This window comes from Pyrenophora tritici-repentis, chromosome 8 (genome assembly GCF_003171515.1).
Source record: "Pyrenophora tritici-repentis strain M4 chromosome 8, whole genome shotgun sequence".
NCBI classification, from domain to species: domain Eukaryota; kingdom Fungi; phylum Ascomycota; class Dothideomycetes; order Pleosporales; family Pleosporaceae; genus Pyrenophora; species Pyrenophora tritici-repentis.
Window position 1 is genome coordinate 2,055,894 of NC_089397.1, and position 26,190 is coordinate 2,082,083.

At 50.0% G+C, this 26,190-nt stretch overlaps 9 protein-coding genes across 9 annotated transcripts; 1 reads left to right on the forward strand and 8 right to left on the reverse strand.

Moving 5' to 3' along the window:
- Positions 1–28: 28 nt before the first annotated feature.
- On the reverse strand, positions 29–1,261 carry PtrM4_142480 (Polyketide synthase module protein; the record flags this gene model as incomplete). The annotated part of the gene is made up of 1 exon (XM_066109575.1): positions 29–1,261. The coding sequence occupies one exon, from the start codon at positions 1,259–1,261 to the stop codon at positions 29–31; it is 1,233 nt and encodes a 410-aa protein (XP_065960497.1).
- A 1,876-nt stretch (positions 1,262–3,137) lies between these two features.
- Positions 3,138–7,502, reverse strand: PtrM4_142490 (uncharacterized protein; the record flags this gene model as incomplete). The annotated part of the gene is made up of 3 exons (XM_066109576.1): positions 3,138–3,467; positions 3,736–4,882; positions 4,942–7,502. The coding sequence occupies 3 exons, from the start codon at positions 7,500–7,502 to the stop codon at positions 3,138–3,140; spliced, it is 4,038 nt and encodes a 1,345-aa protein (XP_065960498.1).
- A 96-nt stretch (positions 7,503–7,598) lies between these two features.
- On the reverse strand, positions 7,599–8,798 carry PtrM4_142500 (uncharacterized protein; the record flags this gene model as incomplete). Its single annotated transcript, XM_066109577.1, has 1 exon — positions 7,599–8,798. The coding sequence occupies one exon, from the start codon at positions 8,796–8,798 to the stop codon at positions 7,599–7,601; it is 1,200 nt and encodes a 399-aa protein (XP_065960499.1).
- Positions 8,799–12,267: 3,469 nt separating this feature from the next.
- PtrM4_142510 (Polyketide synthase module protein) lies at positions 12,268–13,524 on the reverse strand (the record flags this gene model as incomplete). Its single annotated transcript, XM_001942265.2, has 1 exon — positions 12,268–13,524. One exon carries the CDS (start codon positions 13,522–13,524, stop codon positions 12,268–12,270), a length of 1,257 nt encoding a protein of 418 aa, XP_001942300.2.
- Positions 13,525–13,747: 223 nt separating this feature from the next.
- PtrM4_142520 (Polyketide synthase module protein) lies at positions 13,748–14,248 on the reverse strand (the record flags this gene model as incomplete). Its single annotated transcript, XM_066109578.1, has 1 exon — positions 13,748–14,248. The coding sequence occupies one exon, from the start codon at positions 14,246–14,248 to the stop codon at positions 13,748–13,750; it is 501 nt and encodes a 166-aa protein (XP_065960500.1).
- Positions 14,249–15,207: 959 nt separating this feature from the next.
- Positions 15,208–16,915, reverse strand: PtrM4_142530 (ProP, Permease major facilitator superfamily; the record flags this gene model as incomplete). The annotated part of the gene is made up of 2 exons (XM_001942266.1): positions 15,208–16,662; positions 16,712–16,915. 2 exons carry the CDS (start codon positions 16,913–16,915, stop codon positions 15,208–15,210), a joined length of 1,659 nt encoding a protein of 552 aa, XP_001942301.1.
- A 2,289-nt stretch (positions 16,916–19,204) lies between these two features.
- On the reverse strand, positions 19,205–19,570 carry PtrM4_142540 (uncharacterized protein; the record flags this gene model as incomplete). The annotated part of the gene is made up of 1 exon (XM_066109579.1): positions 19,205–19,570. One exon carries the CDS (start codon positions 19,568–19,570, stop codon positions 19,205–19,207), a length of 366 nt encoding a protein of 121 aa, XP_065960501.1.
- Positions 19,571–20,025: 455 nt separating this feature from the next.
- On the forward strand, positions 20,026–21,652 carry PtrM4_142550 (FabG, Dehydrogenase with different specificities (related to short-chain alcohol dehydrogenase); the record flags this gene model as incomplete). The annotated part of the gene is made up of 5 exons (XM_066109580.1): positions 20,026–20,052; positions 20,125–20,191; positions 20,254–20,739; positions 20,814–21,184; positions 21,356–21,652. 5 exons carry the CDS (start codon positions 20,026–20,028, stop codon positions 21,650–21,652), a joined length of 1,248 nt encoding a protein of 415 aa, XP_065960502.1.
- Positions 21,653–24,954: 3,302 nt separating this feature from the next.
- PtrM4_142560 (uncharacterized protein) lies at positions 24,955–26,150 on the reverse strand (the record flags this gene model as incomplete). Its single annotated transcript, XM_066109581.1, has 2 exons — positions 24,955–25,929; positions 26,139–26,150. The coding sequence occupies 2 exons, from the start codon at positions 26,148–26,150 to the stop codon at positions 24,955–24,957; spliced, it is 987 nt and encodes a 328-aa protein (XP_065960503.1).
- Positions 26,151–26,190: the final 40 nt, after the last annotated feature.

The following is a 26,190-nucleotide window of genomic DNA, read 5'->3' on the forward strand; positions in this document are numbered from 1 at the left end:
CAATTACTTCGCCAGTACTGTGCTTATTTCAGTTCTGTCCGTTGTACGATGATACGTTGAACTCCCACCAGGAACCGTTTGATGTCCGTGTCAGTCGCACAGGACGAAGCATAGTTACAATCTCCGTGGGCTTCCCTTCTGGAATAACCAGAGCAAGGCTCACCGTCATGTTACGGATACTGAAGCCTTCCTGGATACCTGTGACCTGGCTGACAGCCTCTGCAGCCAGAGCGATGTATCCAGCAGAGGGAAAGATAACATCTCCAGCCACTTTGTGATCTTGTACCCATGGTGCAGACTGAAGATGGAACAAATTACGCCAAACTGGTTCTGAGTCTGTGCTCTCATGTATCCTACTTCCTAGTAGATCGTGGTGAGGGTGGATACGTTGACGCCATTCTCTGGAAAGCCGTGACTCGAACCAATGACTGCCGTCGTGGTTCCAAGGATATCGAGGAAGGTCTACCAAGCATTGACCTTTCTGGACTAGAGTCGCCATGTCGAATGGGACTTGCAGCGACCATAGTTTGCCGGCCATGGTGAGAAGTGACTCCAAGCCATCTTGGTTTCGCGCAAGAGTTGCCACATAGGTTGTGGCGGATCCTGATGAGTGAGCCGTGAATATCTGTCTGAGTGGTCCTGCCAAAGCGGAGTGCGGGCCAACTTCCAGATAGACGGATGATTTCCCAGTGGTGGCGTTATCAAGACAAGCAGAAACAGCTTCCCGGAATCGAACCGGTGACTCGAGGTTCTTCCGCCAGTATGGAGGACCAAGCTCGATGCTCTCGTCTGCCGATCCACCGGTCACACTGGATAGAAAATGAGCGGCTGATGGTTCTCGTCCCGAAACACCATTGCGGTGAAGTGCAGCCAGATAGTAGTCGCCAACTTCTACCATATGCTCGGAATGGTATGCCTTGTCGACTTGCAGAAGTCTCGCCAGTACATCAGGAAGGGCATCCTTGATGTTAGCAACAACTTGACGAACGGCGTTGGCGTCTCCAGAGATCGTCACACTGTTGGGCGAGTTGTCGCACGCCATAGTCGTGCCTGGTACCAGGAACTTCTCCGTCTCTGACCAGCTCATTCCGACAGCTGCCATGGCTCCTGCACGTTGCTGACGCGAGGCAGCCACGCCGCGGAAGTGGGCAATCAAGATTGCATCCCTGGCTGACAGACCACCGGCAGCATATGCAGCTGCAATCTCACCACTCGAATGCCCGACGACTGCTGAAGGAACAACTCCAAGCGATTTCAACATGTCCACCAGGGCAAGTTGCACAGCAGTACACAAAGGTGTTGGATCGGAGGAGAGATGAGAGAGAAGGTTGTTTTATTGAGAGAGCTGCAGAGAGCGACTATATACATGAAGTAGAGTATCTGGAGCATTCTAGATCAGCAGTGTGTTACGTAGCTGTGACGATAGTAGAACATTCTAGTTGACACACCCCCTGAGGGCTGACACACCCCCTGAGGTTTCCATATTAGATGGATACCTCAAAAACAAATTGAAAGAGATGCAGACTAGACTATGGATGAGGCACAGGACATGGCACGTCCTTGACGATGAGATGACGGATGTCCTTCATGCCCAGCTGTCTGACAAAGTTCTCGTGTTTCTGACGAGGAAGTAGCTTAGTGAAGCTGTTAGCAGGCATCTTAGCAGTAGGCTTCCACTTAACAGTAATCCTTTTAGCTTCCACCTCTTGGCGGAGCCACATTTAATGAATGTCGACGTGACGAAGCTTAGTTTAGATTTAATTAGAGTCGCCTTGTACGAGGCGTACAGTCTAAGCGTTGTCACACTAGAGAGCCTTCTTGGTGTGAAGCGTGAAGCCAATGTTGCGGCAGAAGCGATCCTAGTATTGCGATTTAACGCCAGCAGCAGAGAGAGCGTAGAGCTCTGCTTTAGTAGTAGAGCGGGTGACTGATCGAAGTACAGTAGCCTTCTAGTCGATAGGCATACCGTAGAGTATGAATACATATCCAGCAGATGACCGACGAGTCTCTGCGTCGTCTCTAAATGATGCATCAGCAGCACCAAAGAACGTAGGTAGTGTTAAGTTGATCTTTGTTGTAAACGTCTAGGTAGGCTTACCCCCTTAAGCACTAATGGCCAGATACCTAGTACCGTACAGGTATTGCCACACGTGCTTGATCTCCGAGAGGTGGACTGGTCCTAGATTGATTAGGAACTGTAAAAGGATTGAGTGGGCATGTACGACGTCAGGACGCGTCATAATCTTAATATATGCTAGGTTGCCAACAAGGCGTTAATAGGTTTTCGTAAGCAAAGGATCAGACACTCTATCGTAGGGTAATAGCCTCGACGTAGAGGAGAGAGGCGTAGAAGGGTATCTTCTATTAGAGCGGATAAGGTTAAACTCAGTGCAGACCTTGTTGATGAACGCATCCTAGACTAGGTAGAGCTGGCGGCTAGCAAGAACTCGCTCAACTCGAATACTAAGGAACTATTTAACGTTGCCTATTTGGCGCAGGCTATAGAGCTTAATAAGCTGTCGTTCGAGCTTCTCGAAATCTTCTTAGTAGTTAGGGTGATAGAGGATGATGATATCGTCTACATAGAAGAACAGGATTATCCGATTGTTCATCTAAAGGCATAGGAAGCCTTAAATAGGGTGTAGCCCAAGCTTTCGCAGTGAAGCTTAGAGGTGTAGAGCCTACAAGCGTGGAGCTTCCTTTAGGCTATACAGGGCGCGCAGAAGTCGAAGAATCTAGCCGTATCTATCCTAGAATCTATCCGGAGTTCGTACATGTAGAGGACGATTAAGTGTAGCGTTAAGGAACGCATTTGGCACATCGTATTGCATTGCGTTAAGGTTGAAAGCACATGCAAGAGCCATAAGAGCTTAGAAGAGGTGAGCAGCAAGAGTAGCTGCGTACGTATCGCCGTACTAATCCTGCAGATCTCCTCGGACGACAATTCGAGCCTTGTATTTAAGAAGATATCCATCTTCATCAAATTTGTAGGTAAATACCTACATAAGAGGTACAGCATCTGCTTTGTCTACTGTAATGTCTAGTTTAGCAAAAGTGCCCTTCTTCCAGCAGTTACTAAACTTAGTGTAAGCGGCAGCCTCAAACTGCTTTCTATGTGGGTGGTGCTTAAGCTCCTTCTAGTGATGCGGTGGAGGCGGAAGATTATTGCGATGAATGCGAGTAGGATTAGATCGCGTTGGTTGTGATGCAGCTGAGATAGCATTATTTGCTTGCGCAATTGTAGCAGAAAAAGCAAAGTACTTAGAAAGGTTAGGGGCTGCCTCGATGTAGTGCGCTTGGCGACGTCGTCTGCCAGTGATAATGTTGTCCTGTGAGAGATTTAGGTCTCGTTGTTGTGGAGCATTGTTCTGATGTCGATCTGGTATGTAGATCTTAGCGTCGTCGTCGTAGTTGTTCCACCCCCTAGGTGTCCTGTGTGGAGATAAGTCTATTAAAGCAGAGGACTCCTGCTGTCAGATTTTTATGGATGGGATCAAGTGTGTATTCTCTGTGTCTGTCTACGGCTCTGTCTGTGGGAGGTGGCCTCGCCTCGGGCTTGGCAGTGCTAAGTCCCGGCGCTAGCCCTGGTTTGGGGGTCTCATGTCCTTCCCCAACCACCATCGGCTCGATCATGGAGCAAAACCTCGCCTCAATCTGACACACCCCCTCAGCTCGGCGCTCCTCGGCAGCCTGAGGTGGAGTGGTCTTTGCGACATTCATACCGGACTATATAACAAGACTTTCCATCTTCTCCAGAATTTCCTCTGGATCTGCTTCCTCTACGTCTCGTTCCTTCACTTCAACCAGTCCGACCTGCGTCAAGAACTGGGGCCAGTTGTTGGCAGGCAGGGTCTTCGTGAAACCATCGGCGAGCATTTCGCCAGACGGTACATACACGACTCTGATAGACTTTCGCTTTGCCTCTTGCCTCAGCCAGTGATTGTGGATGTCCACGTGACGGAGTTTCGTCGTCAGCTGAGAGATCTCCTCGTTGATCAGCCGGATCGTCTGCGTATTATCGCACTGTATCGTAATTGTCTTCTCCGTCAACTCTACCCGAAGCTCCTCTAGCAGCATCCGCACAAACATGGACTCCTTAGCCACTTGCGATAGCGCGAGGAGTTCTGCTTCGGTCGTAGATGTCGTGATGGTATCTTGTTTGTTCGCCCTCCATGCGATCAGTCCTCCAAATAGCTTGATAACGTACCCTTGGGAGCTCTTGCGATCCGCGGTGTTGTCCGCAAAGGATGCATCGCTAGCTACTACCAATTGGTCGTCTCCTCCGAATGATAAGGATAGAAGCTTGGTTGACTCCAGGTACAACAGCACTCGGTCAGCGGCTTCTTGATGTAGTGGACCAGGGTTTGTGAGGAACCGGGCGAGTCGTGATACTGGGAATGCGACATCGGGTCGGGTGTTGACGGCGGCGAAGAGTAACGATCCAATCTTGCGTTGATACAAGTTAATCTCTCCAGGAGTCGCCAAACCCTCACGTGCAACTAGTTCGACTCTAGCCATTGGTGTGTTGTGTCGTTGGTCCTTGTTCGTTGCCAGCCGTGCAATCTTCTCAACATAAGCTTTCTGTGACAGCCAGATCTTTCGCTTCTCTCGGTCCCGTATAACTTCTACTCCTAAAAACCACTGCAAATCCTTTCCTCCGGTCAGGTTGTATCGCTGTTTCAGTTCCTCTTCCACTTTCCGAGCTACTTCCGCGTGCCGTTTCGAAGAGGCAAGGATAATGTCATCAACATAAAAGAAGATGAACACTCCGTCTCGGATCATGCAGCAAGGTTCGTGGGAACTGGCGAGAACCCGATTTCTAGAAGGAAGGCAGTGAAGTGTCTTTGCCAGAGCAATGGCGAGATCCGTAGGCCGTACAGCGCTTTGTTTAGTTGCAGTATTGTTCCCTGCTTCCTGTATCCTGGGGGCATCCGCATGTACACTGTTCGATCAATATCTGCGTTGACGAAGGCGTTCGATACGTCGTATTGCTTCAGCTCTAGGTCAAACCGGGCCGCAATCGACACTAGCATCCGAAACGATCTTCCGGCCAGTGTAGCAGCGTAGGTTTCTTGTGCGGTGACATTTCGTTGCTGGTCTCCACGCACTACCAATCGCGCCTTACACTTCTGGAATCGATGGTGCTTGTCAAATTTGTAGGTGTATACCCACATTGAGTCCAGTACCTGCTGGTCGGTCTTCCGAGCCGTCTTCGCCGGGACCTCTGACCAGGATCTGGTTTCCTTGTGGCTATGGAGATGTGTAATCTCAGCCTCTTTGAAAAAATAGAACAACTCGTGATCCTCTCGCAGGCCGTTCGCTTGGGGAGGCGGTGGCAGCTGGCTGCGATGAGGCTTCTTGCCGTTTCGCATCATACGCTCAAGCTTTGCCTTGTCCAGTCGCTCTCCTGCCAAGTTTTGAACGTTTCCTGCCTTGGTGCCTGCCATAAAGGCGGCTGCCCATGGCTCCTTCAACATCCTGTGTTCCGGATGGAGGATACCACTCGCGAGACCTTGTTTGCCGTAGCTAGTGTCAAGACCTTGTTTCCCGTAGGCAGTCTCTTCGGATTGTAGGCCGTAGCCTCCGGCATCGCATTGTTCGCGTGGAACGCCTGCGGATAGACCATGTTCGCGCTGTGCGCCAGTCTGTACACCATGTTCGCCGTAGCTAGTGTCAAGACCTTGTTTCCCGTAGGCAGTCTCTTCGGATTGTAGGCCGTAGCCTCCGGCATCGCATTGTTCGCGTGGAACGCCTGCGGATAGACCATGTTCGCGCTGTGCGCCAGTCTGTACACCATGTTCGCCGTAGCTAGTGTCAAGACCTTGTTTCCCGTAGGCAGTCTCTTCGGATTGTAGGCCGTAGCCTCCGGTATCATCGTCCCTGAAGGGGTGTTCCACATTAGTTAGCATTTGAGCAAGCAGTGCTGCCGGTGGGGGCGTATGTGGTGGCGTCGGATAAGGTACTACCTTCCTTCCCGCCTCATCATACTCGAGCCGCCCATTTTCCGGCGCTCTAGCAATGGTCTCATCTTCGTAGAAAGTTCCAAGTTCTTCCCGTGTGGGATTTGGTCCAGGGGGCAGTTCAATAGTTCGAATCCATGCTGCTATCTCCTCTGTAGTGCTATGCATAAGATTGTCCATAACCTCTTTATGCTCTCCACTATATACGACTTCCTCGTCGAATACAACGTCGCGAGTGCTAATGACCTTGCCTATAGATGGTACCCAAATTCGGAATATGTTCGTCGAACGGTAACCAACTAAGTACCCTATCCAGGCTTTCGGGTCAAATCTCTGTAGACGTCCTTTTCCTCGCTTCGTGTCATCCGTCATCGCAAATGCCTTACAGCCGTACGCTCGTAAATGCGACAGGTTGGGCTTGCGTGGTGATGTAACAACTCCATTCTGGAAAGCGATTGCCGTGAAGAACATCTCGTATGGAGATCTCCAGCGGTTCTGATATTTCGGCGTCCTGTTGTGTAGGTAGACGGCGGTCCGGGCGATTTCCGGCCATTGGTCCCACGGCAGATGTGCATCGAGTCGCATTGCTCGACCCTTTTCTTTTACCACACCCCCTGAGCGTTCGGCTCCTCCGTTTTGCGCTTGCGTATCGGGGGCGGAAGGCTCGAGTACTATACCTCTTGTTCTGCACCATCTGGCGACCTCTGGCTTCACGGAAAATATCTCGTTGTCCGTCTCAATAACCTTTACCGTTATACCAAATTGATTCATCATAAAGGTGACGAACATCTTAAGGCTTTTAAGGATGACTCTTGCCGTTCGGTTGTCACTAAGATAGAAATCCCATATGTATCCCGTAACGCGGCAGTTAATAAGCATCTGACTCTTCTCCTTGGTCGTACTTTCTGCTTCGTAGTCGTGAAAGTCGATCGCAACTCGCTCTCCCGGACCTTCTAAAATAGTCCGGGGCGTCCGTCGTATCATTCGCTTCGACTTTGATATCCCACAGGCATCGCATTTCACTGTGGGGACCCCGACGATCTTCACCCCCTCAGATTGGTTCACTAGGTGTTCTAGGGCGTCGGATCCAGGGTGGCCAAGTCTCTTGTGCCAGACTATAGCCTCAGCTCGTTTTCGTACGGCTGTCCTGCGCGTTGGCTGCTGCGTTGAAAACGCTGCTCGCGCCTCAGCGTCATTGAGTTCCAGTATCCATTGTCCGTACTTCTCGTGTAGTACTGCCAGTTCGCTATCGTCGGACCGTCGGAGGATTGTTGGGTCGGATTTGGTGTCCCACCAAAGACCTTGCCGGCGGAGTATCCGGAAGGAGACAAGACTGCAGTGTAGGTCAGGGCAGTAGGCGACGTTCTCGAGGTAGAGGAGACGGTGACCGTCTGCGCTATCTACTCTCAGAGTAACTGAACCGTATGCCTTAATCCACACCCTTGTATTGCCTGCCCAGAGGAAGTCTCCTGTCATAGGCGGTCGAATATTCGTGAATCGTCCGAGGTCGTTGCCGACGTGTATAGTGGTTCCGGAGTCCATTATGTAAGAGCGTTGAAGTGGGTACTTAGATTCCTTTGCCATAAATGATGAGGCACAGATTATAAGGTTGATCTGGCCTATGTTCCGGCCTTCTGGTCACTCGACAGTATCCTCTACCGGAGTGCTCTGTGACTTCTTAATCTGGGGTGTCCCTAATTTAGCTCTCTTGGCTCCCCTTATCTCTTGTTCGAGATCAGTGTCGCTATCAATTCGGTGCTGAGCCATCGTCTTCAGTGTTTCACGTGGCTTCCACCAAACAGGGGCGTTGTGCGGAAACGCGTACCAACAATCCTTTAGTTCGTGCTGTTGGTCGCATACCTTGCATTGTTTCCTATCCTTGCCCGGTCCGGGAGTCTTTCGGCTTTTGCCGCGACCTCGCTTTCCTGGGGCCTTCTCGGCGGCGTCATCTGCGTCTTCGCCGTTCAGTTGAGGTCCACTTGCTACAAAGGCGGCCTTCGGGACCTTGTGTTTGATCGGATGCAACAGTGAGGCGTACTCTCGGAACTGTTTAATCATCATCCGTACAGTGACACGTGGGTCTTTATTTCCACCGGCCATGAACGCGGTAGTCCATTCTGGTGATGGTTTGAGAACTGCTTTGACGAAATCCTCCTTGATAAACTCTTCGTCTTGGCATTCAGGTATGCCAAGGGCCTTGCCTTCCGTGATTGCATGGTCCATCTCAGTTAGCCAGGTCTCCCACTGTGCTAACAACCTCATCGGTTTTTGGGCCGCGAGGTAACGTTCTCTCGCACGTTTGAGTTCCTCCTTCGTGTCAATCCCAACATTTGCGGCTAAGTTTTCAATCCACTGCCGATGGGAAAGACCTGCCTTGCAGCAGTTGTAGAAGAGGTGTTGTGACACAGTCTTCCTTATGTGCTCGGTGAGCTTTCCAAGTCCGGTCCGCTCTTGTTGATATCTCTGGTTAAGTATTTTAAACTCTTCTAGTTGTATTCGGTAATAATCGATATCTTCTTTATAGGACGTCTTCGCGTTCGTCGCGAGGTCCGAGGGTCGTACCGGTACGTAGGCTGGCGCTTCGGCGCTATCGTCGCCGATCGCTTGGCGATATTGGGTAACGTGCAGATTCGTCGCTGCAGTTGATGGCTGATAGCTTCCGATAAGTGGAGCTAGTGGTGGTTGTGGTTCTATTAGAGGGATCCCACGTTGCTTTGGATCTACCTTTTCCCACACTTGGTATGCGGCGCATTCCGCTTGTAGTTGTTGGTACCATTTAGCCCAATTGGTATAATCCGTTAGGATCACTGTTGGATCTCTGTTTGATAGTACAGACATCTTGTCGATGAGTTTTGATGACTCTTCGGTTCGGCGCTTACGTGTTGTAGCGTGGGGATCGTCGTATTGACGGTATTTGTAGTATAAAGTAACTTTGATTGACTCTTCTGTACTCGGTACAGGCAGTGAGACTCTTAATTGTCAGATTTTTATGGATGGGATCAAGTGTGTATTCTCTGTGTCTGTCTACGGCTCTGTCTGTGGGAGGTGGCCTCGCCTCGGGCTTGGCAGTGCTAAGTCCCGGCGCTAGCCCTGGTTTGGGGGTCTCATGTCCTTCCCCAACCACCATCGGCTCGATCATGGAGCAAAACCTCGCCTCAATCTGACACCTGCAGTAGTTGTTGTTCAACTAGATTAGGAGAAGGACTTCGATCTTGTCCTTCAAAAGCGGGTGTAGGAGATAGAGAGAGGAGTTAGCGAACAGGCTTCTAATACACTGCAATAGTGTCACTATTATACTCCTTTTTAGATATATAATCTAGTGGTAGGACAGGCGTAGTAATTGCTTCCTGTCGTTGTCGTACAGGCTGCGCCACGACAATAGTATCTCTATCGTATTCCTCCTCAGGAATGTGGACCGTCTCAATAATGCGAGGCTCTACGGGTAGTGTTGATGGCTTCTCCTTATAAAGCTTATTAATAAATCGTACATCTCGTACACGGATAACTCAATTCGTGGTAGGTATCTAGACTTAATAGATGTTCGAAGCGTCGTATCTAATAAGAAATCCTTTAAAGGTGCGCTTCTCTAGTTTATCTCCTCTTAGGAGATGCTTGTCAAGTATGAATCCACGGCTTCTAATAACGTGGAGTCGTGAGAGGTCTGGTTGGATGCCAGTAACTATCTCCTGCGGCGTACGCCATCTAAGAGCTTTCGTTGGAGTAACGTTAAGGAGTCTTACCGCAGTATAGACTAGCTTATTAGCTAGTGCCTTAGGTAGACCAGCATAGATACGGATGACTCTGGCGACTATAACAATCACGGCTCTAGCTCTCTCTACACCCCCTAGCTGTGCTAGAGTATTAGGTGATCTTATTTCTACCTTGATACCTGCTGATGATAGCTCTTCTTGAGCAGAGGAACTGAGATTTGCCTTAGCTTTGCTATACCTAACGTCTCCGTCTATAAATACTATAGCTACCTAGTAGCCGTATACTCTTTTAATCTTGTTAATAAGTCGAATAATAGCAGGAACAACAGTAGCTTTATGTTAACTCCTGAGAGTACAGATCTCATGAAATTTCGTGTACTCACACACTACATGCAATGCCCATACGTCACCGTTGTAACAGACATCTCCACGCTCCTGGAGTTAGATAATATCGATAGAGATACGATAGAACGGTCGACAAGCTTAATTAATGCGAGGTCGGCGGCTAACTTCTTCCTTTATTTTGCCTTAAATACACGATACATAATCGTCTATCTATAGATCTCCTTTTCCGTTTGTGCCTATCTTGAGGCTAGTAGTTGCATCTTGAAGGTGTTCAAGTGCCTAATAGCTTAGGTGTCCGAGCAGTTGATGCGCTCGCATCGCAGTGACAGTTTGAGGAGCCTTCTTCTGGCTCGATCTTGCAGCTATGCTAAGAAGCTTATAGCGAGGAGGGCGATTAGCCTCCTTCGCATCGAGCAGCTAGTGGCTATAACTATATTCAAGGTTAGCTACAATATTAGAGATCCTCTCTTTGTAGAGGATGTTGCGCCCTGAATCGAAGTGGATGCCTAAGCGTCGGCAGCGTCCAAGGGCGAAGAGGTTCGTGAGAAAACCTGGTACGTACGCGATATGCGTTAGGAGTATATCCTTCTTCTAATTGCCTCGATTGACATTAATAATTACCTCCCCCTAGGCAGCAACCTAATAGCTGGTTGCGCCTGCGAAGATAACGTTAGTTGATTTAGCATTTAACGTCGTACGCTAGTTAAAATAGGTCGAGTTGCAGATATAGACGTTAGAACCAGGATTAACGATCTATCTGTCGAGCAGAGTATCACCTTTTAGTGTTGTAATCTAAGCTAAGTAAAACGTATTATTTGCGTAATAGTCTCTATTTGAGTTATTGTCGTCGATTTGATTAGCGTAAGGTCGTCGGCCTCTAGATGCTAAAGTAGGTCTATTAGTCTTATTCTCGGTCTTCTTCTTAGATTAATTAGAGTTTTGTGCTGTATTAAACGTCTATCGGACGTTGTTGTCCTTGTAGAGCTTCTTAATTTTCTTTAAGAGCTTGCGATCTTTAAAAGCAGTACGAACTATGCTAAGTCTTGTTTAGTTTAGTCTAAAACCTTCTAGACGGCCTTCTGCTGTTTTGTTTAGAGTGTAGCACTCTAAGATATTATAATAGAGGCTACAGACGCATTGCGGACGGTTGTTTAGCCTTGTGTTAGTGATAGCTAGAGTAGCCTAGGTGGCCTAGGTGCCGTCCTTAGCTGCAAAGCTGCCAAGAGTCTTCGTGTGGGTACGCTTCGTCACGATCTATCGTTAGTATTAGTTAATTAAAGCTTTAAGTGTTAGAGGGTCTTTGTTATCCTCCTTACAGCTAATTATTAGAGTGAAATGCTAGTTAGACTAGTTAGCATCTCCTTAGGCTTTAACAGCCTGTATAAAGGCCCACTATAGACGTGTCCCTTTTATCTTAGCTATATCTTCTAATTAGCAGAGAGACGTAATTCGAGAATATTTGTTTAGCTACGTATTAACGTTCTAGTTCCTCCGCTTCTGCTAAATAGCAGCGTATCGCGAAGAAAGCTCTAGAATTTGCTGTTAATTAGTGATCCGAAAGTGATCCTGAAGTGTTCTAAGACGTAATCGTACGTCTAGATCTAGGTTAGTAATAAGATGTAGCTTTAATCGAGCTACCGTCCGTGTAATTTTAAGGTTAACCTCTCTTATAGCCTTAAGGGTAGCCTTCTAAGTATTTGTCTTGATCTCCCACCTCCTCCACGCACTGTCTAAAGTAGTGTCTAATAGCTCGTTATCGACAGTTAGAGGTAGCTTGTTTATGGAAGGATCGCAGTATTCCCACACACCTTTGACGGTGGCGAACTCCTTCTTTAAGGAGTACTAGAGCTTCTAATTGCTCTAGTTCTTAAGGATAACTAATGCGCGACTAACAACTTAATCGTCCCGAGCGCTTAAGGATGCTATAATAGCTAAAAGAGCTGCCTTGCTAAGCGGCAGAGAAGCTTCGAGAAGTGATCTCAAAGGACGTGAGAATAGATCTCAAAAAGAGGGCGTGAGACACCTTGTTTCAACGCTACAACAAGACACAAGAACAGCGTATACAACAACGTGAACTGTGTAAATAGAGTAAACAATCTCGTTTGAATATCGCAGCTTATTGCGGGGATACCGGGCTCATAACTGTTGGATCGGAGGAGAGATAAGAGAGAAGGTTGTTTTATTGAGAGAGCTGCAGAGAGCGACTATATACATGAAGTAGAGTATCTGGAGCATTCCAGATCAGCAGTGTGTTACGTAGCTGTGACGATAGTAGAACATTCTAGTTGACACACCCCCTGAGGGCTGACAAAAGGCTGTGACAGAGTTGCCATTCCAACTCGGCTCTTCTTTCCGGCTTTCAGCAGCTCCTCCTCGATTGAGTAATCCGGCGCATCCTCTCCCTGTACAGCCTTAAGATAGCCATCGAGGGCTTGTATACTGGCTCGGAAGACTGTATTGCCTCGGAGCAATTCACGGCCCATCAGTGGCCACTGCGCACCCTGACCGGTAAAGATCATTACAACGTCGGGCGTGGAAGAAGGGTCGGATTTGACTGGAGTGGAGGCCGCGGTCACACCGCCGTCCTTCACGATGGTGAAAGATCGGTGAGGCAGCGCCTCTCGTCTGAACGCGAGTGTGTAGGCCATGTCACCGACTTTGACAGGATTTTCCTGCGCAAATTGGGCATGGCTCTTTGCCAGCCGATCCAGAGAAGCAATGGTGTTGGCGGAGTGCAGGAGAATTTGTGGCCCTCTTGCACTGTAACTGTCGACGGGCTGCGCTTGAAATCTCGACGCTGAATCAAGAATGACATGCGCATTGGCTCCACCTATGCCGAAAGAATTGACGCTCACTCGCTGTAGCTTTCCTGTAGGCCAGGGCATCGCCTCCACGGGTACCGTCAATTTTGCGGATTCAAAGGGGATACTCGGATTTGGCGATGTGAAGCGGATATTGGGCGGTATCGTCCTGTTCTCAAGAGCTAGCACCATCTTGATAACAGAGACCAAGCCAGAAGCACCTTCTGCGTGACCAAGGTTTGGTTTGATCGAGCTGATGTGAACTCCTTCCTCGCCAAAGATACGTGCCACTGCCTTGGCCTCGATTGGATCTCCAACTGCGGTTCCTGTGCCATGACACTCCACCACAGCAGTAGCGTTATAGTCTGTTATACCGGCTACTTCGTAGGCTCTTCTGATAAGTTTCTCTTGAGCATCGGTACTTGGCTGACTCATTCCAGGTGTTCTGCCGTCGACGTTGTGACTGGTTCCCCTGATGACTGCTCGCACAGGATTTCCGTCGCAAATTGCATCGGCCAAGGGCTTCACGTAAATAGCCGTGATAGCCTCGCCACGAGCATATCCATTTGCATCTGCGGAGAACGTCTTACAGCTACCGTCTTTGGATAAGACTCCTTGTTCTGTCATGGCAATCGTCATTCCTGGCTCGAGAATGAGATTGACACCGCCTACAAGGGCTGCCTCACAATCTCCGCGGGATATCGCCATACAGGCTTCATTCAAGCATGTGAGAGCTGACGAGCAAGCTGTACGAAGAGTCATACTGTGAGACTTGTTACTATACGGTCAGGAAGAGATAAAAGCCGATTTCTACGTACCTGGGTCCTTGAAGGTCCATCTCGTAAGACAAACGGTTAGAGAGGGCAAAGTCGCCGACTCCAACAACACGATGGATTCCATACTGATGTGGCTCCTTGGCAAATAGTTCGATCTAGTCTTCGCCAAAGCTGCCGACGTAGCAGCCGATGGTCTTTCCTCTCCAGTTCGTGACACCAGCGTCTTCAAAGCACTCTCGAGCTACCTCTAGCAGCAGACGTTGTTGTGGATCTGCACGCTCAACTTCGCTGCGTGTCATGCTGAAGAAAGATGTGTCCAAAGCGCCTAGATCCACGGAATCATCGAGGAAGTACCCGTACTCTGTAGCGACCGAGCCAGGCTTTCCATCAGTGGAGTGGAAGGCTGATACGTTGTAGCGCGAATTGGGCACACGTCCACGGGCATCTCCCTTTGCGAGCAAGAAATTCCAGAGATCCTTGGGCGAAGTTAGGCCACCGGGAAGTCGTAGTGCCATGCCGCAGATGGCGATGGGCATTGCTGCGTCAGACCGCAAACCGTTGCTGGCATGACCGTTACTGATGGACTCGTTGTGGATATGGCCATTGGCGGTATCTGCTTGAGGCATGCTATTCGAGGGAATCTCCATATCGCCCATTTTGTATGGATAATAGAACCCAAGATTCAGGCCAGGGGAAAAAGGTAAACGCTTGATTTGCGTTCAGACAGCAGCTGACTTCAAGTGAATGCACTTATGTTTGCCTGAGTTCAGGGTGTATCAGCTACATCATAGCATGCTGCACAATGCCGCTTGTTTACGGATGATCTGAGCATGCCGCAACGCCGATGGCTCAGCCACAGCTGATAGCCACCCATGAGCTCGCCGTCGGACTTTCGCTGCCGCAGCCTACATATACGGTAAACCTATGCCGACAATACAGTTTCATGAGCTCGATCGCATCTATGTTAGCCTGAGGTTAGCCGCCCGGTGCTTACAAGCCGAATTTCCGAACACTGGTTGGACGGGTTCCGTTCGGCGAGCATGGCGACAGAACGGCGGCCGCTGTGCCGGGATTATGACCAGGTACGATGCGCTGCACATCAGGGATGTTAGTGGAGACGACTCCGACGCTCGGTAGAATTGCTACTCCACCGGGGGACGAGAAAAAGCTGACAGCGTGGATTTGCCAAGCCTAGTGGCCACAAGCAGATTAGCCTGCTATCTGGCCAGAATAGGCTTGGCGTGTCAACTTTTACTCGTCCCCCTAGTGACTGTGAAATTGGCTGGCTGCATATGTAAGTAAAAATTGTTGAAGCTCGGATGCCTGGGCGTGGGCTCAACGAACTCAATGCGTCATCGACCAGGCATAACAGGGCTCAAGCTACGGCTACTGGTACAAGCTCGGAAGCCACGATCACCATCTTCCAAGGCTCCAAGGTTGGCATAAACAGAGATTTCGCACGCATGACTGAGTAGTATCCTAAGGTCGTAGCACGTCCATTGAGCATGCTATTAGTTTATGTTTATTACTACAAAACGCTCAGCGCAGAAATGCTCCGCCGCTTCGCGACGAACCGCCATCCTCCATATCTGTCACCAACCGTGGAAGTGGTAACTCAATCTTCGAATTGCTGCTGTCCCATTTCGGTTTTCTCCAGAGTCAGCTCCTGGATAAAGAAAGACGACAAAAACCCCAAGCTTGCAAAACCAGTCATTGCGTACACAACTGCTCTAATAGAGGTCAGGTAGGCATGTATAATAGGCTCGAGAATTGTGTCCGGCAGATCGAGCGCTCTTAGTTGCGGTATGAACGCTATAGCAGCCTCAGGGTCTCGCAAGTGTTCCAAAGATATCGGCAGACTACCGATGGAGTCGAGAGAGCGTGAGAAGTAGCTGCTGAAGATCGTGGAGCATATCGATAACCCGACAAGACCGCCAAGAAGACGGAAGGTCAAGAGGATTCCAATGGCCAGTCCGGTATCGTCAACGCGAACTACGCTTGCTTGCAGCGGAAGAAATAGGAGGCGGAGCAATAGACCAATACCGGCTCCCCAAATCACCGGTAGACCATAGGCGATTGAGGCAGTTGAATCAGCATCCAGCAAGACGAGAAGGCCGGTTCCTGCCGCTGTGAATGCCCAAGCGACACGAATACTCCAACGATATCCGATGTTGGCCAAGCCAACTATAGTGACTCCTCCAACGGCCGCTACTACGCTCGTAGCACTTGTTGGAAGAAGAGTTACTGCCGAGCTTAACACTGTCTTGGCCATGATGGCCTGATACAGAAGTGGTAGCCATTGAAGCAAGGAATACAAGGAGACTCCGTGTATGAATACGCTGAGCAATGTAGCTGATGCCGTCCTCGACTTGAAAATTCGATGCGGCATGATAGGAGTGATTGCCTTGCCCTCATAGAAGGCGAAGGCTACGAGAATAGTCACGCCGAACAAAAGCGGTAAAAGAGTACGGAAGGAATCCCAGGCGTAAAGATTGCCTGCCCAGCTCAACGGAAGCGCAAACAATATGATCCATGCGGTAAATAGAAATACTCCAGTCCAGTCCAAGCGCCGCAACTCGGACAGCGGTGAATGTTGGAGCGATCGTAGTTTCAGAAAGACTACGGTCAAGGGAAAGGAGATTCCCAGGAGGGGCAGATTGATCCATCCAATCCAACGCCAGCTAACAAGGCTACTGAACACACCACCAACAGTCGGTCCTAGGACACTGCCGAGCGCGGTAGGGATGGCCATAAGTCCAAGGTATAGCGAGCGCTCCTGCAGTGTCGTCATATCGGTGACAATGATCATGATCTCACTGAGCACGTCTAAACCCCCGCCGCCTAGACCTTGTAAAACACGACCCGCTACGACCACCCTCATGGTCTTTGCAAGGGCGAACACCATCAAACCGGTAAAGAAGAAGGCATACGCGGCATAAAGACAAGGCTTCCGACCGAGGACATCCGATAGTGTTGCGTAAAGTGGTTGAGTGACGGCGACGGAGAGGAGATAGGAGATGGAAGCCCAAAACGACTCTAGGGAAGTACCGTTCAAATCTGCGGCAATGGCCTACGGTGTTCAGCAATGGCTATGAGAAGCTAGGTGGGTGGATGCTCACTGGTGTCGCTACTGCTAATGTGGTTGCATCGAGAGCATACAAGAAGAGATTGACGAGAATAGCAACGAATGTGAGATAGAAGGCGATTAACTTCTTTCGTAGTTCCTCAGTACACGGAGAGTCTCCGGTCTGCTGCGGTGATGTTGTTGCGGTGAGAGTTTCGCAAGGAGGGACTTCCTCGGACTGCTTTTCTTCTTTGGCCATCGTTGAGGCAGTCAAAAATCTTACAAAGTTGAGCTGTCAACAGGCTTCTCTGATTGCAGTTGAATGGATTGGCTTGTACAGTGAATGCCCGGGTGATTGAGGTCAACGTCGCTGTGTCCGGATGAGACGATCAATGGTCAGGGGTGCGCTCGGACTACATGTATGATGTTTTGGATTGGGCGGAAAAAAGCTGAACAGTCTCGGTCATCGACGGCACAACTGTGCCACAGCGGCGACGGCTAGAGCTATGAATAAATCCTCTGGAATTCAACAATTGTGGGGCTCCGGACGCTGAATGAAGGAGTAATGTTCAAATGTGGTGAATTATTTTTCCGCTAGTCTCACCTCATCTTACGCTATCCGGCACATAATTCTAAGCCCCCTGGGCTTTGCTAGCAGGGGCTCCGCCGGACTGAGGCGAACGGAATGGTCTGCCGCCCCACCCTTATCTCTGTAAATTTGTATCCACTACAGTCCATAATTATAATCGGCTGAGAACCGGGCCCGCAAGGACTCTGCCGGGTCGGGGCGAAGGCAAGAGCCGCCCGCGCAATCCTTCACTTGCGCCCAGCGTTTTCTGTTAAAAGTTCCGAGGAACTGCCGTTCATCAAAATTCTGCGTAAGCAGCGGTTGGACATTAGTTGGAAGATCTCTGCAAATTAATGTTCAACTACGTTACCAAAGTCTGCCCCATGAAGATAAATTAACGGGGTAGAGTTCACATAGGCAGAGCAAGTGGGTACATTGTGAGGCTAAAAAATGACCGCATAACGGCAGAAGCTGCGGGTGATTACGCCTTGTTTCCTGATTTAGGAAACGTCTTGGACTACGAACGGCCTGCGAAGTTGCACGCTATCATTCTAAAACTGCTGTTAGATCGAGAGCTATCCCCGAATGCAATCCTTCGAGTGTTGAAATATTTATATACGCTGTGAATGTTTCATTCGTGTCGCTGTATGCCGAAGAACGTCTCACCGTACATATGGAGTCCCGGAAACGAGCTAGAACCCCATCAGACGAGGTATGTATGCGCTCATGACTAGTACAGCGCATTGATGCTCCGGCTAACTCGAATAGGACTTGTCTTCTAAGTCGAATGGTTACAATGGTGAGTGAATATACAGTCCCGACCATTGCGCTTGCGGACTAGTATCTGAACCGCCGTAGTTTGTGATCCTTGTCGTGCCAGGAAAGTACGTTGTGGAAGAGAACGAACTATCTGTGCCAATTGCGACAGGCTAGGCCAAGACTGTATATGGGATGGACACGGCAGAAGGCAGAGCCAATTGAAGATATTGTGGGTGGTTGAGATCTTTGGAATTCTGCTACTATAGCTGACAGAGGAAGCAGTAAGAACGTTGTGGATCGAATCGAAATTCAGCTTGAGCGGCTTGAGCAAGGTGTTACTGCCGTTCAGACCGGTCTACAACGGCTCCAAACAGCCCAAGGTCGCTACAGCCATTCTGCCAATGGCGCTATGTCATCGTGGACGTGTGCCGCTGTCGGCGAAGGTACAGCTGTTAGTATCCCAGGCAGTTCTCGCCATGGACTCCGGCGTCGCTTCGTGCGTGACGTCGATGGCCATGAGTTCTATATTGGGCCCATGTCGCTTCTCAGTCTCATACTAGATGCGAAGGAGCTAGTACTCTGTCAGACCTGGCACCTTGTGCACTAAGTACACTGTGAATGATGTACTCACATGACCCACTAGTGCGTGCTTACTCAGCTCGCTACTCATGTATATAGTCCCTCTCTGTTACTCACTTAATACAACAACCTTCTCCCTCATGTCTGCTTGGTCCTCCCACATCTGACAATGCTTACCACCAGTAGACGCCAGCCCCTTGCCGCACGTATGGAGCCGGACGGCAATTTCTTTCTCCATTCCCAAAGCGTTCACTAAGCCAGCACCGCGAGGTCCCAAAACACCTGTACCATGGGCTTCGTCGACGATGAATTCTATGTTTCCCTTTGGGCAAACTTCTTTCGCGATATCGACAAGCTCCCGCAGCGGGCAAACATCGCCATCCATGCTGTAGACTGATTCCACTGCCACAAGAATACATCTTGTGCCATCACGAATCATCCTTTGAGAATCAATGATCGTCGCAAGAAGTTCCCGAAATGAATCGCAGTCGTTGTGGCGAAAGGAGTGCTTAACCTGGGTCAAACTGTGCACCATACCGTCCAGTGTACTGGCATGTACGAGCTCATCGTAGACGATAGCATCACCAGGACGCGGAATCGCACCAAAGATTGCGATGTTGCCCTCGAAGCCAGAGTTTACGATCAAAGCGGTCTCGGCCTTTGGAATTCTGCAATTTCGCGTTCGACCTGTTGAATGTATTCGTAGTTGCCGTCCAGCATGCGGACACCATCAGAATAGAGATTGTAATCTGGATGACTGGCCAACTCTTTCTCAAAGGCAGCACGGATCTGGCCCGTGGATCCCAGATGAAGGATGTCGTTGGAACAAAAGTCCACTCCTTCCCCGCTCTTCCAGGCACTGATGTTTGGTGTGAATAGAGCGTGGTCGGTTCTGCGAACGTCTAGAGCCTCTTCTAGGTTTCGCTGGAACACCGCTGCGTTTTTCATTTGGGGTGCTTTGAGCTTCTGGCCCTGGATCCAGGCTGTGAGCATTGCTTTGGTAGCCATGGTTGGATCTGTTCGCGGATATGGTTGTATGGCTGTGAGACAGAATGCGTCGAGACTGTGAAGAAAAGCGATGCTGTGCAGCCAAAGTTGGGTAACAATGGGTTGAAGCGCAAAGTACCCTACTTTGCAATGCTCGCTTCCGCGCGCAGCGGCAACCTTGCGTTTCGATAGAGTTGCTGCGTCGGCGCTCGGAACCCGGCTTGAAGGGTGGAAAAGGCGCCCTTGTTGGCTAGATGCCTTTGTACTGTACGTTTTTCGGATCCGACGCTTCGAGCTCGGGCTGATCGGCGAGGTTTCGCGGAATACATGCGAGCACAACATTGCCGGGTTATTTTGTGCAAGTACGGCAGAAAATACATTCTGATTCATTTGTCCTAGAACCTTAGGTGCCCGCCGATGAATAATCGTTCGGTAACTGAGAATACCTACGTATGCAGCGGAATGGACCAGACAAAATGGGTGCAGTGAAGTATGAAAACAAGGTAAGCAAGCATCCAAAAGCTCCGTGCCTGGTCCAAACCTCTAGGTAATTGAGGCCCTGATGTGATTTGCAGACTGTCTTTGTGGCTGGAGGAGCTGGTGGTTTGGGTAAAGCCGTGGCAAAGATTTCAGCAGCTCGAGGTGAGTGATGAATTATCCCTTATCAACCCTTCCAAAGTTGCCTCGCTGATGACAAAAACCAGGCGCTCATGTAACAATCTTCGGACGCAGTCCAGGTCCGTTAGACGACGCCGCCGAAGAAATACGGAGATCATGTCGCGACAGTCTCCAGAAGATCAAAGCTGTCGTTGTCGATCTTTCTGACTACGTTCAAGTGAGTAATCTTCCCCTCGTACCATTACCTCAAGAGTGTAGTAATATTGACATCAAGAAGGTTGATAACGCTTTCCGAAAACAGGGTCGTGTTCCCGACATGCTGTACTGCGCCGCGGGTGGAAACCATGCCCAGAACGGATTCTTCACCGAAATCACATCCTCACAAATTGAGGACTGCATGCGCAACAACTACTTTGCCACTGCGTATCTAGCAAAATCGGCCCTCGATCTTTGGGTCCAGGACGACAGGAACAACGAGTGTGGACAGACATCGAAGCCTATACCTCGCCAGATCGTCATAGTGAGCAGCGCAGCTGCTTTTGTGGCTTTGCCTGGCTCCATCGCGTACACTCGTAAGTACAATCAACCTAATACAGGTCTTGCCACTAGATGTCACTGAATCACTGACACGTGTACGTAATCATAGCTGCAAAGGCAGCCGTTCGGGCCCTTGCAGACACACTCCGATTGGAAATGTTACGATACTCATGTGCTGCATCGGCATACAGCGTTCATATCGCTTTTCCAGGCGACTTCGTATTACCCGGCTTCTACCAGGAACAACAGACCAAGACTGCGCTGACGAAGCGTATGCAGGGGCTTGAGGGTACCCTTGAAGAGCTCGTCGCTCGTTATCCATCTTCGGAGCAAGTCGCGTTGGGGATCGTGGACGCAGTCAATAAAGGAGAGTTCATCATCTGTAAAGACTCGTCGTCAGCATCGCTACTGTTCACCGGCATGCAGGGGCCATCTCCCAAGAGGGGCTTCGGCGTCTTTGATTCTCTGATGGGAGTCATAGTAGGTTGGTTTGTGTGGCCATTTTTGCGACGACGTTGGGAACACATGTGTAGAGAGGACGGAAGGGTAGAACAAGATAGTTTAATCAGACGTAATGAGATATAATATCTCGAATTCGTTGCCAAAAGCGCGGGAGGTTCCATCTATTCTATCACAGGGGTACTTGCCCAGATCCTTGGGACAACGCGCCGTTCGAAAGGGCAACTTGCGAATTTATCAATACTCGTGATCGAAGAGACTGGTAAGAACCTTATTGTGAGCAGAAAATTGCCCGGCCAACCCTTTATCCTAACTAGGGAAGACCCTCCAGGAGGACACGATACTGAGAAATGCGCAATGGCCTCGCAAACCTCTCGCTTGGCGGGAAGTCAAAAGAAAGCTTCAGCGATCTCTAAGGCTAATGCGCTCAGCACGCGTTCTGGAATCTTCGCAAAAAAGCGTCGCGTGGATGAGTTCTGTGGCTGCTAGCGGAAGGTGAGCGAATCCATGAGATTTGATTTATATAATGAAAGTTACGCAATGTGTAGTTATGGAACGACGAATTATTTTTCTTAATAGCACAGAATTGATGTCTTGAACAACTTCCAAGACCTGTCTAGAATACGTTGCACACCAGCGTTTTGGCTCAAGCGGCTTGTTGATATTATGTATTCTACAACCAAGTTACCAGTAAAACCGAGGCGCCTGCCCTACTAGCTTTATTACGAGCGGACTGCTCAAGCACGTATGCAAAAAGTCAGCATGCCAATATGTTCTATATGAGATGCAGCGAAGGATGTGCACGATAGAACACTGCATGATAGCATGCGCGCCTCGGATGAGCCAGCACATCGCTCCGATGGGGGATGAATGAACATCGTCGGGCCAACATCCCAGGATTACAACTCTGGTACGATCTTGTTATTTTCTAGGGTGTTGAAGGACCATCCGGTGTTTAAGGTTACCCCTGTATGTAAGGACTTATCATATCAGCGTCACCCCAACCCTACCACCGGTTCCATCCACTCCTGCTGCCGTTCTTGTGGTTGTAAAGCACCCCCAAACGGAAAATATAAACCAGTGACTGAATCGCACGGGCCAAAACGATCATACAAACTGAGCTGTCAGTGGCCCTGTTTTTCTTTAGGGGTATCTCAAAAGGCTTTGTCGCTTCTATCTGGAATCATATTGGAATTCAAGGATCTACTACAGCGATCAGCCGAAATTGTAACGGGCTGAGCCCGAGGTCACATGACTAGGCTGCCAGCCTAGTCGCTTCCTTCCTTCTATTACTCCTGCCGCCAAGAGCATGTGGGACGTGCGCCAAGCCAAACAAAGCAGAATAGCTGCTACCACCCTCTCTTTCTCCTTATCTTGACTGTAAATAGCATCCGGACTAGGTAGCTGGAATAAAGTACCTACAAACCGTTCACAGAAATATGGTCTTTATTGGAACAAGGTCCCTCTAGTAGTGTGACTACTATGGATAACCGAGTGGGAGGAGGGACAAGGCGGGGTGGCTGCAACGTATTGTATTGACTATCGTGGTTCGGTGTCAAGGTCTCACTCTATTGTGGTGGGTGCTATTGCCCACCTGGCAGTGCCTGCCACACCAGCACATCATGTGATCCCCAAGCACCTTCTACCTGGACTGAACCCAGATATTCTCAACAGTCTTAGTAATAGACGTCTAACAACATACACACGGATTTAAATACAGCAACTACAATACGTACCGATCCGTTTTGAATGTACGGAAACTCGATGGCTTACCTTTAGTTGGACGCTTTGCTGAGGGGGTATACAGGTAGACCTTGTGGGGACAATCTGGGCCTGGGCCGTGCCGGATATGACTGACTAGTATAGAAAACTGTCCTTCCAATTCTGCTCATAGGACATGATTACAAAATAAGCACGTACCTGCATACGCTTTGTAACAAAGCCTACTTGTGCACCTTTGCACATTGGCTGGCTAACGAAGGGTTCGGAAGCTGCACCTTCCGTTGTAATGAGAAAACTGCAATTGATACACGTCCCGACAACGGAACCTATTATTCAATCAACCAATCAATATGTTGCCTACCTTTTATTTCCAGTAGACAAAGTCGCACACTCTCCTCCGCAACCCGGTGAGCTTACAGCGTCTCTTGCATTTAACCGTTTAATAGCTACACACCTACCCACCTACTAGATTGTCTAAGCGACATTTAATCTCAACTCATCCGCCATGTAGAAAGAATCACTCACTCTCTCTGACTTTCCAACTCTACCGCCTGGCTCTACCCTGGAAAAAAACCCAACTGCGCCAGCCTCGGACGGCAGTCATGCTCATGGCCATGCCCACACGGCTGTTGCGGACCATGGAAAGCGCCTAGGTCCAGGAAGCCGAATTCCCCGAGGGTGCGAAGCTATTTAGTGTCATCTTATTTCAGTGTTGTCGGCGACCCCATCCACCCTACCTCGATGGATAGCTAGAATGTACGCTACCGTCACGGTACGTATCCAGTATTCTCTCGACAACACCATCATCGCCACTGCCATTCCCACAAGCCGCTTTCGCTCTCTGGACGATGTCGGCTGGTACAAACCGGCCTACTTCCTGTGCTCGGCGATCTGTACTCATGTCTGAACATAAAATGGGGTTTCCTTGGCGCGTTGCTCATCTTTGAGGTCGGATCCGCTGCGGCGCGGCGCCCAACTCGGTTGCTCTCAACTTCGGCGGCGCCATTGCGGGTTTAGGCGCGTCGGGCCTCTTCAGCGGTACCGTGATCATTGTTTTCGCTTTCACCGTCATACCTAGGGCATGTTTGGAATCGCTTTGGTCGTCGGTGCCTTGCTGGGTGGCGCCTTCGCCGATCGCGTTAGCTGTGCCGGAGTAGCTGTCATCTTAGTCTTTCTATTGCATATGCCGCCTTGGAGGCTCGCGACAAGAACGCGGTGGGAGACATCTCATGATGTTTGACACGCTTGGCACCATCACCTTCGTAACCTGCATTGTCTGTCTGCTGCCCGCACCTCAATGCGCCGGCACTGCGCATGCATGGGGCAACGGGCGCGTCCTTTCTCTATGCGCCGCCTTTGGTAATCTACTGCTGGCCTTTGTTGCCATACAGATTTGCTGGAGTCGCCGCGATGAGTCTCGCTATAACGTGCCGGTCCGGTTCCCCATGGAGCGAAGTCTCACTGCCGCTGCAAGACGTGCCGACGGGCGTCGCGTTTGTGCTCTTCATTTACGTAGATGCTCCGAGGTAACTTACCGTCTTCAACAGCGTAACATGAAACATCTCCACCACCAGTTTGATGAGCAACATGGTCAGCGCGGGCCTCCCGATCGACCCCCGCATCGTCGTGGACACGGGCGCCACCGATCTCCACAAACCCGTGCCCGTAGACAAGCTGTGCGGGCTTACAACAAGGCGCTCACCAAGTCTTTCCAGGTAGGCTTGATCGTGGCGTGCATCTCCATCTTTTTTGTGCCGGTGGTCTGATGGGCGGATGCGCGCTCGTCGGGGAAACCGACTGCTGCTGATGTTACCGACGACAAAGCTGCGGCTTCTGACACCCCGGTTTGAAGTAGTCGGTAATTGCCTGTCTCCATGCCTACCTACACACTGACATCGTAATATATATACCGCAGTACACTGGAATCTGAGCTGGTGGTAATTTCTGTAACATGATCCATGGGCGAGCGGCGCACACGGGCGAGCGGCGCACCCCACCAACTTTTGCAACTTTAAAGCGATGCATCTCAACAACGCGATAATATTATTGCTAGATATTGATACAGTAGATTACTCTATATTAATAGTATCAGTCTTGCATGTGCGCGAGTTGTGCCCAGTCTCCTTGCACCTAGTGCAGCGCCTTTGAGCCCGCTGGCTGAGGCCTGATCGCGCTCCTCCTTGACGCTCTTCATGAGCAATCTGCTGGTCAGCCTCATTTTGAGCCAGTATATCCTCTCCAGCTCCCTTTGTGAGTACTCCATGCTTCTGTATACGCCTTTTAGAGCGCCGCCTACGCTCTGAGGCTGCGCTATTGGCCTTCTCAAGACTAGAGATCCGATCGCGCATCAGCTCAGCAGAGAGCATCATCACCTCGGCGCCCTTCTTTAGCTGGTCAATCGCCATAATAATTGAAGCTGGTGATGAGCTCTTGTGCTGGCGCACGCGCTCACGTATTAGGCTTGACTGAGCCTCAAGCTCACGCGCGTTGCTCGGCGTTTGAGCTACCCAGGGAGCCTCTGGCAGAGCTGCTGGAGGAGTAGGTGTACGCAGTTGTACATCTACCTTTGATAGAACAGCCTCTGGTTGTAGAGGAACAAGGCCTGCGCCGCGGAAGGCTGAGCAGATATTGGCTGGCGTGAACGCTTGATCAAATGCTGCCTTGAACGCTGGCAGAAACTCTAGCTTGGTGATGTGGTTGATGTGGTTGCGCATAAGGCTCTCCACCTCACGGCTGTACGCGCGCTTCAATGGCGAGAAGCAGCCAACATCAAGTGGCTGGAGTAGGTGAGATGAGTGAGGAGGCATACAGAGCGTATGGATATTGTTCTCCTTGCAGAGCTCCTGGAACTCTAGAGATTGGTGGCTCTTATGGCCATCAATAATAAGCAGGCGACGCGCGCCTACACTACGAGCCTGCGTGTGAGCGTTGAAGTGCTTTAGCCACTCAACTCCAAGCTCATTATTCGTCCAGCCATTATCGCTGACTGCGATCGCCCAGTCGCGTGGGATCTCAGCTTCCTTATACCAGGCTGATAGGTGGTACTGGCCAGCGAAGATGAGGAACGGTGGGACCAGTGATCGGAATGGTCTGGTCTGACTTGGTCTTGGTCTGGTCTAGACCGCCAAGACTTGGTCTGGTCTGGCGATTTTTTGAGACCGTGGTCGGACCGGTCTAGATGATCGGACCGGTCCGGCTATAAATAGGTCCACGTGACTAGATCTTAGACTAATCTAGCCAGAAAATTTAGCACAATATGAGTCATTAAGATCAAGGTAAGTCTTCTACTTACATAGAACAATCAA